Consider the following 15,080-nt stretch of genomic DNA (forward strand, 5'->3'; position numbering starts at 1 on the left):
CACAGGTACCGTGACCAGGTATGCAGTGACTGGTAAAAAAAAAAAAAACAGATCACAAGAACAACATTAGCTCTCAAAAGAGCTGTTGTGGGGGGCTTTTTAGCAATAAGTATCAGAAAGGAGCAAGCTAACAAGCCTAACAAGATCCTAACTAAGCTTTCCCTATGTCTCTGCAGCAACCTCTCCCTTCTCTAATTACTGAAGCCACACCGAGGGAGATAATGGCTGATGCAGCTGCCTCATATAAGGGGGGGGGGGGTGCGCCAGGAGGGAGTGTAGCCTGATTGGCTGCCCTGTGTCTGCTGACTGTGATGTAGAGGGTCAAAGTTGAGCTTAATGATGTAGTATAGGGGGCGGGTCGAACTTGCATATAGTTCGCGGTTCACCGCGAGCCACCTGTGTTCGCGCGAATATGTTCGCATGCGAACCGTTCGGGCCATCTCTAAATGGCACCCCAGATCATCACAGAACCTCCGTCATGTTTTACGGTTGTGAGAAGGCAGTCTGGATGAAATGCTTTTTTCGGCTGTCTCCACACGTACACAAGGTCGGAAATAAGGTAAACTATGATTGCCTCAAGGGACCAATTCTGGTGGTTTCTACACCACTCTAAACGTTTTGAAACATTTGTCTTTGAGAGCAGAGGTTTTCTAATTGCAGTTTTTCTGTGGAATCCAGAATTGTGCAGCTCCCGATGAACAGTTTTTGTGGAAACTGGGTTCTGTGGGAGTTCATTCAGCTCTGCAGTGATTTTTAGGAGCCGTGGTCTTTCGAGCTTTTCTAACAATTCGATTTAGAGTCCGACAGTCTCTCTCAGACAACTTCGACTTTCGGCCACAACTGTACTTTGCTGAGGACGTTTTTCCTTCTCTTTCAAAGGCAGTCATTACTTTTGAGACAGTACCTCTTGAAATGCCAAGCATTCAGCAGTTTTTGCTACAGTAGCGCCTGCCATACGAGCATCAACAATTTGGCCTCTTTGAAAGTCAGAGATCTGCCTTTTTTATAAATTATAACAAACTTTTGTTTAAATATCTGTAAAAAAAAACAATTATTTTAAACATATCAAACAGGGGCGTAACTAGAAATCACTGGGCCCCCCTGCGAATATTTGGATGCCCCCCCCCCCCCCCCCCCATAGGTGCCAAATAATCGTAATGGGGCAGCGTTTCACTGTAAATTAATTGTAAAGTGGGCAGCATTTTACCAGACAATCGTAATGTGGACCAGAAAATCGTAATGTGGGCAGAGTTCACCAGAAAATCGTAATGTGGGCCTTTAGAAAATCATAATGTGGGCAGAGTTCACCAGAAAATCATAATGTGGGCACCAGTCACCAGAAAATAGTAACGTGAGCAGCAGTCACCAGAAAATTGTAACGTGGGCAGCATTCACCAGACAATCGTAATGTGGGCAGCGTTCACCAGAATATCGTAATGTGGGACAGAAAATCGTAATGTGGGCAGAGTTCACCAGAAAATTGTAACATGGACAGCATTCACCAGACAATCGTAACTTGGGCAGTGTTCACCAGAAAATCGTAATGTGGGCCAGAAAATCGTAATGTGGGCAGCGTTCACCAGAAAATCGTAACGTGGACAGCATTCACCAGACAATCGTAACGTGGGCAGTGTTCACCAGAAAATCGTAATGTGGGCCAGAAAATCGTAATGTGGGCAGAGTTCACCAGAAAATCGCAATGTGGGCAGCAGTCACCAGAAAATCGCCATGTGGGCAGCAGTCACCAGAAAATTGCAATGTGGGCATCAGTCACCAGAAAATCCTAATGTGGGCAGCAGTCACCAGAATATCGTAATGTGGGCAGCAGTCACCAGAAAATCCTAATGTGGGCAGCAGTCAGTCACCAGAATGTCGTAATGTGGGCAGCAGACACCAGAAAATCCTAATGTGGGCAGCAGTCACCAGAAAATCCTTATGTGGGCAGCAGTCACCAGAAAATCGCAATGTGGGCAGCAGTCACCAGAAAATCCTAATGTGGGCAGCATACACCAGAAAATCGTAATGTGGGCAGCAGACACCAGAAAATCGCAATGTGGGCAGCAGACACCAGAAAATCGCAATGTGGGCAGCAGACACCTGAAAATCGTAATGTGGGCAGCAGACACCTGAAAATCGTAATGTGGGCAGCAGACACCTGAAAATCGTAATGAGGGCAGCAGACACCTAAAAATCGCAATGTGGGCAGCAGTGACCAGAAAATCGCAATGTGGGCAGCAGTGACCAGAAAATCGTAATGTGGGCAGCAGACACCTGAAAATCACAATGTGGGCAGCAGACACCTGAAAATCGTAATGTGGGCAGCAGACACCAGAAAATCGCAATGTGGGCAGCAGACACCAGAAAATCGCAATGTGGGCAGCAGACACCAGAAAATCGCAATGTGGGCAGCAGACACCAGAAAATCCTAATGTGGGCAGCAGACACCTGAAAATCGTAATGTGGGCAGCAGACACCTGAAAATCGTAATGTGGGCAGCAGACACCAGAAAATCATTATGTGGGCAGCAGACACCAGAAAATCGCAATGTGGGCAGCAGTGACCAGAAAATCGCAATGTGGGCAGCAGTGACCAGAAAATCGTAATGTGGGCAGCAGACACCAGAAAATCGCAATGTGGGCAGCAGACACCAGAAAAAAAATCGCAATGTGGGCAGCAGTGACCAGAAAATCGCAATGTGGGCAGCAGTGACCAGAAAATCGTAATGTGGGCAGCAGACACCAGAAAATCGCAATGTGGGCAGCAGACACCAGAAAATCGCAATGTGGGCAGCAGACACCAGAAAATCATAATGTGGGCAGCAGACACCTGAAAATCGCAATGTGGGCAGCAGACACCTGAAAATCACAATGTGGGCAGCAGTGACCAGAAAATCATAATGTGGGCAGCAGACACCAGAAAATCATAATGTGGGCAGCAGACACCAGAAAATCGCAATGTGGGCAGCAGACACCTGAAAATCACAATGTGGGCAGCAGTGACCAGAAAATCATAATGTAGGCAGCAGACATCTGAAAATCACAATGTGGGCAGCAGTGACCAGAAAATCATAATGTGGGCAGCAGACACCTAAAAATCACAATGTGGGCAGCAGTGACCAGAAAATCACAATGTAGGCAGCAGACACTAGAAAATCATAATGTGTGCAGCAGACACCTGAAAATCACAATGTAGGCAGCAGACACTAGAAAAAAAAATGCACCTGTGAAAAAAAAACAATTCACTTACCTGACAGAAGTCTTCTCCTCTCCCGGCATCTGGCTCGCAGCTCCCTGAGTCCTCCTGCAGCACATCTCCCGCGCTGACAGGCAGAGTGCAGGGCTACGGCAAGATGGCTGCCGAAGCCCTGTACTAGAGACACAAATAGTCTCCAGTGTAGGGCTTCTTCGGCGGCCATCTTGCCGTAGCCCTGCTCTGCCTGCCGGAGACTATGCAGGCTGCTGGTGGAGCGGGGCTGCGGGGAATGAACTGGCGCAGCGTCTATTAGACGCTGCGGCCAGTTGAGCACCTTGCTGGGGGGTCCAGAGCAGCGCTCCCCCCACGCACAGTGAGCGGGCCCCAGAGCAGCCCCGGGCGGCCGGGCCCCCCTGCGGCTGAGAGAGTCGCATCCCCGGTAGGTACGCCGGTGGTGACAGCCTTTCCTCCTCCGGGCCCCTGACTTGCTAGGGGCCCCCCTGCAACTGCAGGGGCTGCAGGGTCTATTCCTACGCCCCTGATATCAAATAACAAAAACAATAAACAAAAAATATTTAACATATGTCAAGTTTTCATTGCTTAAAGAGAACCTGAGGTGGAGTTCTGACAATGCTATCCGCATACAGCGGCTGGGTCTGCCTATACTGCCCAGCCTCTGTTGCTATCCAGATCCCCCCTAAGCCCCCCCCCCTGAGCTCTGCTATCCCCCATAAATCACAATCACAGCCTCGCTGTCGACATGCAGCAGGCTGTGTTTACCTCTGTACTGTCAATCGGCGCTCCCCCCCCCCCCCCGCCTCCTGCATAGCTCCGGTCCCCGCCCGCGTCCCTTCCCTCCCCACTGATTGGAGGGAAGGGACGAGGGCAGGGACTGGAGCTATGCAGGAGGCAGGGGAAGCTGCGAGACTAACACTACAGAGGTAAACACAGTCCGCACAGCGTGGCTGTGATTTATGGGGGATAGCAGAGCGCAGGGGGGCTTAGGGGGGATCTGGATAGCAACAGAGGCTGGGCTGTATAGGCAGACCCAGCCTCTGTATGCGGGTAACATTGTCAGAAACCCACCTCGGGTTCTCTTTAAAACATGTTCAAAGATTATGATGCCAAATTGTTAGGTGTTTCCATTATTTTGTCCAACCCCTGTATTTTCCAGCTATTAGGTGCACTATAGCATCTCTCATTTATCCTGCAATCCCATTGTGTGTTTTTGTTTTGCAGAATATTCTGTGTGTCCCAACTTTGTAGTGCCCCAGTAGTGTGCACTAGCCTTGTAGGAACCCTGAAATGTGTCCACCGTGGCCCCAGCCTGTACTGAGATCACATTTTGAGCATTGGCAAAAAATCAAACTGTGACTATTAACAACCTCAAATGGTTATTGGACTACAGACAGATACAGTAATCTTTTTAGATCAACAGACTGGAACTGCACAATGATCACATTATGGCTATGGTGCTGTTCATGCATTTGGCCTGTAGATGGCACTGTGCTACTTGCATTTCTGATAGGATGATCTGTGCTGCTGTGTGGTTATTGGTCAGAGCAATTCTCCCTGCCCATTTGTTTCTCATTAACTTGCATAGACAAATATCTACGCCCATGAGCAATAAGTGGTTTTTAATGTAGAGAGCTGCTGAATCCTGTAAATAAACCTACAGCAGTTCCAGTTATTCTGCATCCTTGATTACTAAACACAACAGTGGCCAATGACTGGACTTGGAATTTCAAGAAAGACTGATGTGCAGCTCCTGCAGAATGAGGTGTATGCTACCGTCCCTCCACCCCACCTCTTACTTTCTTTATCCTTCCTTCCTGTCCCTGATGATGGTCCTGCAGGTTTGCTGAAGGTGCTTCGGGGGGAAGCACCTTCAGCAAACCTGCAGGACCATCATCAGGGACAGCAAGGAAGGTGGGGACACTATACTCAGCTGTCCGATGACTGCTGAGCTCTATACGCTGGTCAGCAGCTAACTTCATTGAATATTGACCCTATGATCACTGTGAGCCAATCATAGTAATCACAAATGAAAAAAAGGGGCTAAAGCTTGTGGGTCCAGAAGTTATGCTATTGTGACATATGACCACCAGGTTTTGTATGTATTAACAAATTACAGTAAACCCGAGGTGTGTTTAGAGAATGTTATCTGCATACAGAGGCTGGATCTGCCTATACAGCCCAGCCTCTGTTGCTATCCCAAACCCCACTAAGGTCCCCCTGCACTCTGCAATCCCTCATAAATCACAGCCATGCTGTGAGGCTGTGTTTACATCTGTAGTGTCAGTCTCAGCTGCTTCCCCGCCTCCTGCATAGCTCCGGTCCCTGCCCCAGTCCCTTCCCTCCAATCAGCAGGGAGGGAAGGGATGCAGGCGGGGACTGGAGTTCTGCAGGAGGCGGGGAAAGCAGCAGACTGACACTATAGAGATAAACACAGCCAGCTCTGACAAGCTGTTTGTCAGCAGCGTGGCTGTGATTTATGAGGGATTGCAGAGTGCAGGGGGACCTCAGGGGGGTTTGGGATAGCAACAGAGGCTGGGCTGTATAGGCAGATACATCCTCTGTATGCAGATAATATTCTTCAAACCCACCTCGGGTTCTCTTTAAAGGACTTTACGAGGTCAAAATGCAGGGAAAAGTTAAATACTTTTTTTAGATTCTTAATGTACAGAGGACGCCATCCACGCCCTCCCATTCATTCTGCCTAGCACCCCCGGTCGGGTCCCAACCCCACCGAAGAGGTCTGGTTATAATTCCCACTTTAATATTGCCGCCACAGATTGCCGCAGCTGCGCAATCCGCATAGATGCGATTGCGGCTGCGCAGCTCTAGGACCTCCTCCCGATGCGTCCGATGTATAACATTGAGACAGTCGGAAGTGATGACGTGGCGGGAGGAGGCCCTAGAGCTGCACAGCTACAATCGCGTCTATGCAGACTGTGCAGCTGCGGCAATCTGTGGCAGCCATATTGAGGGGGAAATTATAACCTGACCCGTTTGGAGGGGTCGGGACCCAACTGGGGGAGCTATTAGAGTGGGGGGAAAGGCGGAATGAATGGAAGGGCGTGGATGGCGTCCTCCGTACATCAAGAATTTAAAAAGGTATTTAACTTTTTTTTTTTACATTTTGACCTTGTAAGTCCTTAAAAGCAAAAAATAATTATAAGTGATCGCCTCCTCATGTCTTAAATCAAACTCGCATAATGCGTCATTTTAGAGCAAAAACTGAAGCCAAGTAAATTCTTTTTGCCTGGAAGGCATCCAGTATTTTTTTTTCCAGCCACTATTTTATATCACACTTATAGCCATTAGTTACACTAAATCACTAATCCAATATGTATGAGAGCAATGTCACTGCCAATACTCTTGTTCTGGTATGATATTATGTCTTAATTTTGGAAAAGTCATTAATAAGGATACATTTAACGAGAAACTACATTTGAAGAAAATAACTTCTTTCTCTCTTTCAGCTTACCTATATGGAAAACTTCCAATTCTAGAAATTAATGGGACTGTTTATAACCAGAGCCTCGCTATAGGCAGATATTTGGCCAAAAAAGCAGGTAATGTTACAATGTTATGTCCCTTCTTTGGTGAATAAGCATTGTTTATAGGTAAAACATGTGAAAAGTGTGTGTGTATTTGTGTTGGGGTGGTGGGCGTACTAATAAAATATATTCATCTTCAGGGTTTCCCTCAGCCCAGGACTGTCAGTGCCTTGGAAGTGGCCCACTCCCAGCAGGCCCCTCCACTCACTCTTTCTATTGAATCAAAGGATGAGGCAACTTACTGTGATGATCTTCAATTGTAACACTTGCCATCACTTGTAACATGTGTTGATGCTGCAAAGCTGTAGGCAGCCCAGCATGTTTTGATTAACAGAAAAACACCCATAATGCGGATGCATTCACTCCAGATGCACATATCCAAACATACCTAAAGGAATCATCAGGGAAAATTGAGGTCGTCCTCTGCACCGTGCGGGGAGCCCAGGACGGCGGCGAAAAGCAGAGCGGTCAGCGTGAGACAGTCGGCTGCAAGGGGCTGCAGAAAGCCCCAGGTATGAGAGAAACCTATACAATGTGCACATAGTATTCAATATATGTTGACCCTCATCCTACATAAGGGTGGTAAAATTGGTCAGAAATTGACCAATCACAATTGGAATTGTGTACCAGGCCTTAGGCAGAGTCCTTTCCCCAAATAATATAAGGCAATATCCTCCCTTAAGTCCCCAAACACTATTAGTCAGAATCGCCTTTCATCCCCAAACATAATCAAGCGTCCATCTTAAAAAAATTAGGCAGAATCCCCACATTGTTAGACACTGTGTCCCTACATTAGTGGTGTGAATGCTGGGCACAAATAATACAAAGAAAGCCAGATACTCATCTGCAGCCTGGCTCCTTGTGACAGTCTTTGGTTTGTACTATAATGAAGAGATTGGTGATGTGGCTTCTGCAAATATACTGTCACATCCAGCTGCAGAAGGTCACTAGCTGTGCTGCTGCTGAAGGAATGGGGGCCCCACTGCTTTGTCACTCATACAATCTTTACAGATAATTTTTGGCAGCAGTTACTGCACAAGTGCTGAAAATACATTGTACTTGACTTCCTGCTGGACAGCATGTATTATTTGCTTAAGAGGAGACAGATAAGGGGGTTTCGTACTGCTATGGGAAATTCCTCTGACTATCCTGGTGGTGGAATACTGGAGGTGGGGGGGGGAGCAATACTTGTAGACACCTGTACACCTGAATTATGTAAGTGCCTCAACCACTTGACTGGTTAGCTCTGGCCCCTTTAGGTCCAGAGCCGTCCATGCCCTTTTAAGATACAGTATATGATTGCTGTGATTGGCTTACAGCAATCACGGAGAGAGGAGCCAATGAAATTGGCTCCTTTCTGATGTACCGACGTTCTGCTGTCAGGGTGCCATCAGAGTGAGTGGATGCAGCGATAAACAGTGGAGGGAACAGTGAGAGCGTGCGGAACACGCAGTAGCAGCAAGTAAAATATACGCCCTGGCAGGAATTATAGCTCCCAAACATGGCATAGATTTCAATCACTGCCACCCAGAAGAGGTTAAGATGTCCAAGGATCAGGTAAAGCGTACTTGTGTGTTTTCCTATAAAGGGTACCTAGATCAAGGCAGATAAAAAGAGCACCAGATGTTCCCAGTTAAAAATGGAGCGTTAATGTTAAAAGCTGTGATTACAGGCTATAAACAGCAATTTGGCTGCCCAGAGGCGCCTGAGCAGGAATGCTCATCCGGATTCTGGATATCCGGGTAACTCTTATATCCGAATTTTTGCCCTGCTGTAACATAGATATTACGGTAGCTTAGACTACTCCCGGGCCTTTCTTGTAGTTGAAGAGATGAGTGAACTGTGACACCACACTACAAAAAAAAAAAAAAAACAGAGAAGCTTCCCCATATTGGAGCATTGGATTTGGTAAAGTCTTAAGCCAATGTGTTGTAAGACACACGTAAGCTTTAGGTTAGCAGGAATGGTTGCATGGCCACGTAGCTTTTCATTCTTCCCACCCTTGCCCTGGAATCTTCCAGACTTCAAATTCAGCATGTAGTGTTGGTGGTATAGTGGTGAGCATAGCTGCCTTCCAAGCAGTTGACCTGGGTTCGATTCCTGGCCAATGTATGTGAGCTTGCTTTTGACATCCTACAAATCCCTGTAAGACAAGACAAGCAGAGAGAAATTACTCGGATACCCAAAAGTTCGGATTCGGATATCCGATTCGCATCCGGATATCTGGGTATCCGGATCCGAATCTATTCGGATTTTAAAAATTTGGTATCAGAGCACCCCTGCGCCTGAGGTTTATAGCTGCTTTTTACCATTTATTGTCACTAATAGGCACTATTTACCATTTATACCCACTAATTGCAGTTTTTAACATTACCGCCAAAATATTGAGGGTTTGGGTTAGGGGGAAAGGGCTTTAGTGTTAGGTGTGTGTGTGTGTGTGGGGGGGGGGGGTCTTTTGGGGGTAAAAAGCTTGGTGAGAGTGTTAAGGTTAGGCACTATCAGGGGAAGTTAAGTTTAGTCACCACCTTAGGGTCTTAGGGCTAGGCATCGGTAGAGGGAGGGTTCTATAGGAGAGTAGGATTAGGTCATAGTAAAATATGAGAACTTTGATGACGTTTTAGAAATCAAAATTCTGCAGCAGAAAACGATACCTATGCCCAAGTACTATACTGCAGTATTTAACTTTTTTTTTGTTTTCTTTCTGTTGTTAGGTATGACGGGAAAGACAGAGCTGGATGACCTCCATATTGATGCCATAATAGACACAATCAATGACTTTGTGACATATTACCCTTGGTTCAGTGATAAGACAGTATGTACTTTTATTGTTTGTTTGTTTTTTTTCTTAAGTTTTACTGTATTAGATTTAATACACAGGTATGTGCAGGGGCGTTTTAGGCATATGCATTAAAGGCCATTGCCTGGAGCAGCATTGGTCCTGGAGGCACCATGCCCCTGGACTAATCCCTGCCCCCCACGAAGCCTTGCCCCCACACTAAGCCTTCCTCCCCCCCCCCCCCCCGCTGGTGTTATACCACCTGTTTCTGTTGCTCCTTCTGCCTCCTCAGTCCTCTATGCCACCTCTGCCCTGTTTGCCCTTATGTCCCTCTTTGTGCCTCCTTCTGTCCCTCTTTGTGCCTCCTTCTGTCTCCATGTGCCTCTTCCGTCCCCCTGTGGCACCTCTGTGCCCCTCTATGCCTTCTTCTGCCTCCCTTCTCATCGTTCAGTTCCCCTCAACCTACTTCTGTCCCCCTCTGTGCCTCCTTCTCTGCCCCCCATTGTGCCTCCTTCAGCCCCCCATTGTGCCTCCTTCAGCCCCCCATTGTGCCTCCTTCAGTCCCCCATTGTGCCTCCTTCAGTCCCCCATTGTGCCTCCTTTTGTTCCCCATTGTGCCTTCTTCTGTCCTCCTGTGTGCGTCCTTTAGTCCCCCTATGCCTCCTCCTGTCCTCCTTTGTGTCTCCTTCTGGCCCTCAGGCCTCCTCCTGTCCTGCTGTGCCTCTCTCTGTCCCCGTGTGTCTTTTTTCTGTCCCCTTGTGCTTCCTCTACCCACTGTGCATCCCTCCATCCCACTGTGCCTAGGTTCCTTCTGTCCCCCTTTTAGCCTCTCTCTGTCCCCCTGTGCCACTATCTGTCCCTGTCCTGCAATCCCCTTGTCCAGTGTGTAAATGCAGAGTATAGCGCAGCTGAAGCTGTGCTCTCACCACCAGACGCGTAGCTAGGCGGGGTCAGAGGGGTACATTGCCCCCGGGCGGGAGGAGAGCAAGGGCGCATAATCCTAAGTGCAGAGCTGGCCATAGACTGAGCGGAGCGACTGTAATAAGTCTCCGCACAGTCATTCTCCTCCAGACTCCAGTCTCTGCACTCTCTCTCCTCGTGAGCGCCCCCTCCCCTCTCCAGGGGCGGGGCTGAGCAGAGGAGACCGGGTAATTCAAGGGAGTGAGGCGAGCTGGAAGTGAGCTGTGGATGGACAGGTATGCGGGAGGGGGGACTGTGGGGTGGGATGTATCTATGTATATAGCTGCACGCAGCGTGTATAGGGGCTCTCCTGTGTGTGCACCTCTCTCCCTCAGCCGTCACGCCAGCTTTCTACACTAACACATGCTGCTGTTGTTATGCTCTCCCCCAAGTCCTGTCTCTTGTCCTGGGTCAGTCCTTCGGCTAGCTGAGCTCCAAACAGCATTCCTATTCCTGACAAACAGCATACTGTCCCCCCCATGCAGCCCCCCTTGCCTGGTAGCAGTAAATAGCCACTTTCCCTGACAGTCTCCCTCCTGCACAGCCCTCCCCCTTCTTTTGCAGCCTCAGTGACCAGATCTAAGGTCACTAAACACTAAAGGTGGCCATACACTGGCCTGATTCGCGGCCGTTTCGACAGCAGATTCGATCCTGGGATCGAATCTGCTGCCAATCGTTCGCGCTAAACGCACCCGCCGATCCGGTTTCCTCCCGAAATCGGATCGGTCCGTCGATCGCGCCGTGCGGGAAATTACCCTCGATCGCCCGCGGGTAGGGGTGCGCGTCGCTAGCGGCGGCCGATCCGATCGGGTACACATTACCTGACGCTGGCTCCCGGGCGTCTTCTCCGCACTGCACCGCTCTGTTCCGGCTCCATCCCGGCGCTTCCTGTGTCACTGCAGTGACCAGGAAGTTCAAATAGAGGGCGCTCTATTTGAACTTCCTGGTCGCGGAGTGACACAGGAAGCGCCGGGATGGAGCAAGAACAGAGCGGTGTGGTGCAGCGCGGAGAAGACGCCCGGGAGCCAGCTTCAGGTAATGTATACGGGGGGGGGGGGGGCACAGGCGGCAGGAGCAGCTCAACAGATTGTGATCGGTTTCAGGCTAAAATCGATTCACAATCTGTTTGCAGTAAAGGCAGCCATACGATCCCTCTCTGATCAGATTCAATCAGATAGGGATCTGTCAGCTGGTCGATCTAATGGCAAATTGACCAGTGTATGGCTACCTTAAGTATAGACAGGTAATAATTGTTCTTAGGAACTCTGTTTTTCTTGGCATATACAGTTGTGTAATGTACCTGTCATCCTGTACACACATTACACAGCAAGCTAAATGCATGTGTATTAGTGCATGGTGCCAACCTGTTAACCATTTAAGGTGCCTATACGTTAGACGATGTATGGGCAGATCGACCAAGAGACAGATCTCCCTCTGATCGGAGAGAGTTCTGCTGCCTGCCCATACACCGCAGACCAATTCCTGATCAATTTAAGCATGAAATCTGTATTGTGGTGCTGCATTCGCGCCCCTGGAGCTGTTCTCCAATGTAAAATGTTCCCCTGCAGTGCAGTATACGTTACCTGCTAGCTCTGGGCTCCATCCACATACACTCGTCCCACGTGGTTGCCGGTGTATACGTGGTAGCATGCATGACGTCACACACACACACACACCCACGTTATGCTGGTAACCACATGGGGCGCGTGTATGCTGACGGAGCCAGTGATGGACAGGTAAAGTATTCTGTACTGGGGGTAAGCATTTAACATTAGGGGTAACAGTGCCTGGGGGTTCTGTCACATTCTTCGCTCATCCTGATATTGCACACCGTTACCACGGCACACCCATAGAAAGAAAGTCAGCCATACATCTTGCAGCATGTCCGCTCAATACAATTTTGGCCCAAAATTGGTTGCATCGTTGATCGAGCATGTTCATGGGATCCAATTATTATAATCAAATCGGATGGTCGAGCCACCAAGTCACCTTATGTATGGTCACCTTTTATATTATCATTATTGTGTATTGTTTACGTAATTTTCTGCAGCACGTTAAAGAATACATAGTCATGTCACTGACTGTCCACAGAGGAGCTCACATACTAATCCTACCTTAAGGCCCATACACACGTCGGATTTTAGCGAACGACCCGTCGTTTGAACGTTCCGTCGTTCGGACGTTTTCGCGTCAAATCCGACGTGTGTACAGACTATCGTTCGTGTGATAAGACTGGTTACCAACGATCCGCCGGGCGGATCGCTGGTAACCAGTCTTATCACCCGAATGATAGTCCGTACACACGTCGGATTTGACGCGAAAATGTCCGAACGACGGAACGTTCAAACGACGTGGTCGTTCGCTAAAATCCGCCGTGTGTATGGGCCTTTAGTCATAGACTTATGTCCTACCATATTATTATTATTATGTATTTATATAGCACTGACATCTCCTGCAGCACTGTACAGAGTACATAGTCATGTCACTGACTGTCCTCAGAGGAGCTCACAATATAATCCTACCATAGTCATAGTGTAATATCCTATCATACTATTATTATGTCTTTATATAGCACTGATATCTACTGCAGCACTTTACAGATTACATAGTCATGTCACTGACTGTCCTCAGAGGAGCTCACAATCTAATCCTACCATAGCCACAGTGTAATGTTCTACAGTATTACTATTATGTATTTATATAGCACTGGCATCTTCTGCAGCACTTTACAGAGTACATAGTTGTGTTACTCTACCTACCTAAAGGGGAGGGGGGGCTCTCTTGCTACCTAAAGGTGGCCTCTCTGGTTACCTACAGGGTGGGATCCCTGGCTACACACATGGTGGCCTCCATGACCACGCCCACATACTAATATATGACCACACCCATTTTCTCCAGAAAGGGGGGGGGGGCGCAAAAACTGTCTTTGTCCCCGGGCGCTCAAAACCCTAGCTACGCCTCTGCTCACCACCCTGCCAGAGTTCAGTGCAGTGCCTGTGTGACCATACATTCTGTCTCCTGCTTCCTCTAGTGCTGGTACCTCACTCTCCTTCTATTGCGTGTAATCATGCTATATGTGGTAGGAGATGCTGGGCACTAGGCCGAGTGGACAGGCAGAAACACAGCACTCACAGCGGAGGGGTGGGCGCATAGCTCCTACTGCAATATACTCTGCATTTACACACTAAGCTTGGAGGGGGGTGCAGTGCAGGGGCGCCTGGAGCCACATGCATTATAGGCAGCCGCTTGGGGCGGCATGTCAATCAATAGGCGCTGGTGGCCACCTTCATATTCATGTATGTCCCCATTTTTCAGGCTTGTGCACACTGCAGGGCTCGCTGCTCCGGCTCCCAGTGCCCTGCATAATTCCACAGCCTTCACTCTCCCCCTTGCTCCCCCGCTGGCCAATAGAGAAGGAGCAAACACGCTCTGCCCCTCCTCTAAGACCTCCCCTTTCTGGCTTCCATAACAGCCATACGCAGAGTGCAGTGTCTGTCAACTGCCTGCGTGTGGCCTCAAACTCCGCCCCCCGCCAGCAGGACGTTCGGGGTTCCGAATCCAGACTGACTACCTATGCCAGCATGCCTCCAGAATCACTGTGCTGTGCCCTTCTGTACCCATGTCCCGAGCCTGACATGGGTGGCAGAGGAGAGGTGACTGGGGGCTGAGATGCAGCCTACATCAGGGGTGAAGTAAGAAGTCAGTGTGGTCTGCACTGTTAGGAGAACGAGCATGGCAGACAGTTACAGGTGTGTGAACAGAGGCAATAGGCATCATTTTACAACGTAATGCAGGTAGTGATTTGTGCATGGTCGGAGCTGCTATCACTCAGTTCTGTCTGTGTGACGTCATTCAATGGTGAAGAGTGGAGAATCAGCACTGTAGACTCAGAGGCAGGGAGGGGTGAAGCAAACAAACAGATGTTATCTCACAGTTTTACTGTGATGTCCAGGCTAAAAATGCAGGCTGAGCTTTCACAGATCCCAGACTCATGACTTTACAATAAAAGAAACGATCCAGGCACCAAGCTTCAGAGTCCTGTCTCTCTCCCCACACCCACCCCATCTGCCTGCACTGTGTAACATTTACCTACAAAAATGACAGAAAATGTGGATAATGACAGAAAATGTGGATAATGACTGGAAGTTGGTATCTTTGACGTATGGGGGACGTGGTATCTGCATGTGATGTGTGAGGGGGACGTGGTATTTGTGTTTCATGTGTGAGGGGGACGTGGTATCTGTGTTTGACCTGCGAGGGACGTGGTATTTGCGTTTGGCCTGCGGCGGATGTGGTATCTGCAATAGACCTGCGGGGACGTGGTATCTGCGTTTGACCTGCGGGGGACGTGGTATCTGCGTTTGACCTGCGGGGGACGTGGTATCTGCGTTTGACCTGGTGGGGACGTGGTATCAGCGTTTGACCTGCGGGGGACGTGGTATCAGCGTTTGACCTGCGGGGCACGTGGTATTTGCGTTTGACGTGCGAGGGACGTGGTATTAGCGTTTGACCTGCGGGGGACGTGGTACCTGCGTTCGATGTGCGGGGGACGTGGTATTAGCGTTTGACCTGCGGGGGACGTGGTATCT

The 15,080-nt window shown here is 48.9% G+C and overlaps 1 protein-coding gene across 5 annotated transcripts in view; it reads left to right on the forward strand.

Annotated features, from left to right (window-relative positions):
* The window catches only part of LOC137504293 (hematopoietic prostaglandin D synthase-like), a 277,276-nt gene that overhangs the window by 255,844 nt on the left and 6,352 nt on the right, over positions 1-15,080 (forward strand). For all 5 annotated transcript variants that reach the window (XM_068232531.1, XM_068232521.1, XM_068232510.1 and 2 more), the window contains 2 exons: positions 6,678-6,770; positions 9,467-9,567. In XM_068232531.1, the coding sequence (XP_068088632.1) occupies positions 6,678-6,770; positions 9,467-9,567 (194 nt within the window). The remainder of the gene's footprint in view (positions 1-6,677; positions 6,771-9,466; positions 9,568-15,080) is intronic.

This window comes from Hyperolius riggenbachi, chromosome 1 (genome assembly GCF_040937935.1).
Source record: "Hyperolius riggenbachi isolate aHypRig1 chromosome 1, aHypRig1.pri, whole genome shotgun sequence".
NCBI lineage: Eukaryota > Metazoa > Chordata > Amphibia > Anura > Hyperoliidae > Hyperolius > Hyperolius riggenbachi.